Source organism: Thunnus albacares, chromosome 11 (assembly GCF_914725855.1).
Source record: "Thunnus albacares chromosome 11, fThuAlb1.1, whole genome shotgun sequence".
NCBI classification, from domain to species: Eukaryota; Metazoa; Chordata; class Actinopteri; order Scombriformes; family Scombridae; genus Thunnus; species Thunnus albacares.
The window spans coordinates 5,054,744-5,060,903 of NC_058116.1; the positions used below are offsets into that span (position 1 = coordinate 5,054,744).

The following is a 6,160-nucleotide window of genomic DNA, read 5'->3' on the forward strand; positions in this document are numbered from 1 at the left end:
ACAAGAGGCGTTACACATCCAAATATCCTACAAATAAAAGTGAGAAAGCACAACACACACTCAGACTTTTATTGAGGAGTGTCGCCATGATACGGCTCAGCAGGAAAGTCACATTCCAGGCCTAATTGCAGTAAAAGCAGCTCTGCGGCTGAGGGCAGTGGAGGAAAGAAAGACCCTTTTATCTGAGAGCAACCCCCCCACCACCCCCCCTCCACACACACCCACACTATGATGGAGATGGCAGACACACAACACACCAAGATCACGTCATACTAGAATATCAGAATTAAGGATTCTGATATGATCAATGAATAAAATTCAAGGACGATGCATTTTAAAGCTACACTAATAAATGTTTTCATATTAACAGTGGGAGAAAAAAAACACTTAATGTAACGTGAAAGGAGTCGCTTTAAATGACGAACACACAGATAATGATCTTCCAACTCTGTACTCCACCTCATCTCTACACAGCATTTTATCGTCTTTCAGCTCATTGTTCTGGTTTTACAGCCCGCAACTTTACTGTTTGGGTTCAGTCTCACCACACACATCTGTCTCATTCCCAGCCACACCAGACAGCTGTTTCCAGTGAAAATGCTCAGATGAACCCATTGTACACACATGTCCAGTACCACAAACAGCAGACTGACGAAGTTAAGAGACTAGCTAGAGACGCAGTGGAGCAGTTAGCAGCCAGATATTTCCTTCAAGAGTTGGTGAACACCAAAGCATAAGTAAAAGGAGAGTGAGTATTGGATTTTAAAGGGGACATATTATGCTTCTTGTGATTTCTGTTATTTATATCCTTTTATGATATCTTTGTCAAACATGGTCAAAGTTCCAAAACTTGAGGTAAACGTGTGTAGAAATGTTCCTTGCAAATCAAAAGCCCCGCCTTCAACCTGCTCTAAACGCTTCATTTTTTAACGTTTTTTTCTATCAGCTTGTCATGCCCATAAACGGCCGTCTGTTCCGTAGTCTTGGTTGCTAAGGTTGTTGTTAAAAGTTTTTCCATGTGTTTTACCATGTGTTTGCGTTGTCCACTCTTATATTTTGGATCAGATTTCAGCTCGAACATGCACAGATGTATTTGAGAAGTTGACATTTCTAGTAAAGAATGAGGAAAAAGTAGTGAAATCTAAACACTACAGTGTGTTTCATGGTTTGTTAACACAGCCTCCTGAGCTGGCGGATGTCTGTCAAGGGCTGACCAATCAGAACAGAGTAGGCTCTTCAGGAGGGGTGCCTTAAAGAGACAGGAGCTAAAACGGCCTGTTTCAGACAGAGGCTGAACTGAGAGGCTGTGTTAAAGGTCAGTATGAGTTAAATAAGAAGTTTATTTTAACTGTAAATCATGCAAAGATATTCCAGTAGAGCCCCAGACTAAAAATATAAACCTGGAAATTTGCATGATACGTCCCCTTTAAATCTGCCATTCAGCCACAAACACAACTCCAAATGAATCCTTATGCTTATCGGTGTCTGCTGGATGAGTAAATATGCAACTGTTTGCTAATATGTTCACCATAACAACTTAACAGCTTGCTGCACTGCCCCCAATTGGGAAGAAAATTAATTAATCCAGGATTAAGAAAAGACTTAAATAAGGATTATTAATTTAGTCATAAACGGCCATCAGGAACATCTGCATTAAATATTCTGATTAAAATATTTTTCTCATCTCAAACATTAGGCCAAAAACACCTACAAATCAGCACTAAGAACAGTATCGAAGTATATGCATGCAACAAATAATGATAAAAGTAATTACAGAAACCAGCCACGAGATGAGACGATACTCTTTAGTGTCTGGACTGCATAAGTACACTCAAACTGTCAGGAGAGAAACCAATTTCATTCAGATGAATGCATGACTTCTAAAGGCTACTGTATCAATATGATGAGATTACTGTGAACTATCTGAATCATAAAAGTTTGATTTTGTTTGGTCTGTTCACAATTACGTCAGCATTATGTAATCAATTTAGTGCCAATTTACTGTCTGCCTTTTTGCTTTCACTAATGTGGTCTAAAACAACAGCCTTGCAATAAAATACCATACTCAGTTTTTGTAGCAACAATTATTCAAGTATAATCCATTAGTTGATCAACAAAATGAATGGGCAACTATCTCCATCATCACTTACTGGTTTTGGTTATTTTTTTAAAGCAAATATAATAACAATTCACTGGCTCCTGCTTCTCAAATGTGAGGATGATGCTCTTCTTTGTTGTACATGATAAAACTGATTTTCGTTGAGTTTTCGACTCATTTTCTGACATCTTATTTACAAAATGATTCATTGATGAATCCAGAAAATAATCGGTAGATTAATCGATAGTGAAGACAATTGTTACAATTGCAGCACAAGTTGATTCAACTTCATGGTCAGTTTAGAGGCTGTGGTTTATGGTGCTGTTGAACTGTATCACATTATATCAGTTAAATCAATGACGGTAGGTTGAATATTAGAAACACATACGTAACTTTGAAAGTCATGGATATTTAAAGACACGATATGCAACTTCTGCAGCTAGTGGTCTCTCAATCAAAACAATGACAAAAGACAGAGTTTGATGACGTTGTGTATTAACATGGGATTATGGAAGTTGTTGTCTTCATTTTTAAACAAACAGCTTCTTCGGGTTAGGATTACTCCAGTGTTCATCATTCAGGATGTTTTTACCAGGAGCCAAATTATCCACAGGTCTCCTCCTCTCCAGAACAAACGTACACTGGGATTAAAACTAGTAAGAACATTGAATAAAGCAGTTTCACGCTGTTCGCCAGGCATAGAACGTCCGGTAGGGACTGCTAGCAGAGCTGCTGCTAACGTTTGCTCAGCTTGTTTCTCTGATAACTTAAGATCCAGACGTCCAATGACTAAAATCCTTCATCCAGTTAACAGATACAGTCAAAAACAACCAAGATCTAAAAAGTTTATCATAAAAATGTGGCTTAAAACTGAATAAAAGTTCATTTATGACAACCACATGCTGACACAAGCATCTTGTGTGCGTCTACTCTTTGGTAGAGGGGGTATGACGCCATAGACAGGTGACTAAATGAAACAGACCGTTACTTTGATTAAAATGATTTCTCTGGGTTTGAAAATTGTTGGAAACATTTGGGATAATGTAAGTACACAACTTAACAAAATAAATAACATAAGTTGTCGTTTTTAGACATTTTAATGCAGAATATTTACATATTATACCTTTAATCAACAGTCTCCTACTGATTATCTAGACACTTAAATCCATAATTCACCTGATACCTGAAACAACATCCATTCAGAAGACCCCTGCTGACCAACATGTGCCCATTATTAAAGCACTTGACATGGCTGCTGTGGTGCTCAAATAGAGCAAATAATGTACTAAAACAGACAGAGAGCAACTCTGTCCACTACGTTTAGCGTTAGTGTAAAACCATAGGAAGGAAAAGCAACATGGCAGAAAGCAACAACAGGCTCTAGCTTGCACATGAGTCCAGTACACAGTCATGACAGGCACATGGTGTGACCCAGTGGAGGCTGGAGGGAGCTCAGAGGAGGGAAAGGGACAAACACTGGATGGAAACGAGTGTTTTGGGTGGTACAGGATAACACAAAGCTACTGGCAGAGCGAATAAACAGCGTGTAACGTTAAAGCAACAGAGCCGAGATACTCTAACTGTGTCCCCACAGAGTAATAAAACTTAACGTAACGTCGGCGGTTGAACGGACAGAGACACGAACCGCCGCAGTTTGTGGAAAACGGAGCCACATTAGAAAGTGTCTGAACGGGGAGTCGTTTATCAGGGTGCTGGTTCATGAGAGGAAGCACGTAAACAAAGAGAGGCTGACATGTTAGGATGATAGGAGGATTTTTGCGGGATGGAGACACACAGGGCGCTGCGCCACGCATCGCTCACAGACCGCGTCTCCGGTAAAAACCCAACATATCAAACAACAAAACCCGCGAGAGTCCCCCGACTGCCAAACTCCACCCGAGACACAGGTACCGTAAATTTACCGTCTCCGCCATGGCTACAAAACAACGCTGAATTTCTCACCATTAAAACTTTGGCAGCGCTTTCCAGCTGTGTGATCACTTCTGGTGCACCGACCGCCGCCATCATCGTCCCTCTCCAATGACGCGCCATGCGCTCTGCATTCTGGGACAGCGCTGGGACCCGGCGGGGTTTTTCAGCGCAGTGAGGAGGCAATTAAATATGTATTATAATATCATTAGATATATATTATAACATCATTAGATATGCATTATAATGTCATTATTATACTAATTATTATACATGAATGTAATATAATATCATTATATACGTATTATAATATCATTATTATACTAATTATCATACATAGAAGTATTGTAATATAATTATATATGTATTATAATATAATTATTATACATCCATGTTGGAGGCAGGCAGCGGGTTATAAATATTCACTGCTCTGTCAGACCTCAGTCCTGCTGTTTAAAGTTCTGCTCACTTCAGCAAACTCCTAAAATATGAAAATAACATGAAAACAACAACAGAACATTTCAAGTTAAGAGCCAGAAAGCAACTGAGAGTTACAGTAAATTGCTGGTTGTGTGTATCTGGCCTTAGAGAACTCTTTTTTAGATCATGCCTATATTTGGGACAAGTAAAAAAGGGAAAATGTAAGTGTAAAAGGGAAATTACAAATGAAATGTCACAAAATGTCACACAACAGTGGTGTAAATCAGTAATCTCCAATTAGAGGTATTTTTTTTTACCCCAGAGGGTACTTCTGCGGGGTATGTGGAAGGATTGTGGAGTAGCTCAAGTAATTTTATCAAATAAAAAATTTGATTTGATTAAACAATAAGTCCACATATTGAGTCAGGTATAACACCTGAGCACCACAAGCGTGAAAAATAATGAGAAAACAAAAGCAGAGAAGAGAAGTAATGGATAACTGGTTAACATAGATAGTTAAAAGAAATGAATATGGTTGAAATACTGTATAGAAACTCTTTCAAGTGGTTGAAAATTTGATAAATAAATGGTCGCAATAGTAAAATGTAAATAATAAATGGTTGAAATAGCTAAAAGTATTTTGGATAAACAGTTACTTAGCTAATGGATAAATGATTGAAAGAATAACAGATAAACAGTTCAAATAGTTAACTTAATGGTTGACAGGTTGAAATAGTAAAAAGTCATGAATAAATGGTTGAAACCTTAAGTTTCTGCCAATCAAAGTGGTGGTGAATAAACCTAACCAAACCAACCTAATATATCCACTTTTATATCCTTAATAGTAAAATAACACCCAGTTTAAAATCACACATTTCGAACATGACAGTTGGTGTGGATGAAGGGTTACCTGAGTTCATCTGACTGGGTTATGGGGGCATGGAGCCACTGGTGTAAAGTAACTATTTACTCAAGTACTGTATAAGTACTAACTTGACTATTTACTTGACCTTTTCCTGTCGTTTGAGCTACAATTTTAAACTTATTGCAGTTGCCTTTGACCATTTATTACATTTTCTAAATTATAATTTTCCATTTTTAATACTAAATTCAAGATTTAGCTCATCAATTTTGAAGTAAGATTTCTTAGGTTTGGTTAATATTATTTTAAAAAACAGAAGTCATCATTTTTTATAAATCTGAAACTTGAAATTCCTGACCCCTTATCTTCACTTATACTGTGTACCTTTGCATTTAAAAAAATGTTACTTATGTTTATGTTACTTACATTATATGGACTGTATATACTTACAATATGTTCTGTACTGATAACACATTGAATTTTAGATAAGCAAGTAGTACAGCCAGTCTGTCGCTGCTAACCTTTAGAAGGCAGCAGCATTGTTTATATTACATATATAAAAACTGTTTACCCACTGAAAATAGCTCAGATACCTTATTGTGAAGTAAAGTCACACTAAAAGTCCAAATAAATGATACTATAGATATAGATATAGAAATGAAACAGTGGGGTATCTGATTTCAGGTGGATTATGGCTGCAGTGAACCTCCACAGAAATGAATTATTCATTGCATTACTATTCATCTACATGGTGTACAGCAGATATTTACCTAAGAGTCTGATTTTATTAGGTAGAAAAATTCAAATGCAATATGTGACCTTAATCTCAAGCTTTGACAGGCCTATAAATA

The 6,160-nt window shown here is 37.3% G+C and overlaps 1 protein-coding gene across 1 annotated transcript in view; it reads right to left on the bottom strand.

Moving 5' to 3' along the window:
• xpo4 (exportin 4) overlaps positions 1–4,152 on the bottom strand; it is a 60,524-nt gene extending 56,372 nt beyond the window's left edge. The window contains exon 1 of the mRNA XM_044365689.1: positions 4,061–4,152. Coding sequence (XP_044221624.1) covers positions 4,061–4,150 — 90 coding nt within the window. The 5' untranslated portion in view covers positions 4,151–4,152. The remainder of the gene's footprint in view (positions 1–4,060) is intronic.
• Positions 4,153–6,160: the final 2,008 nt, after the last annotated feature.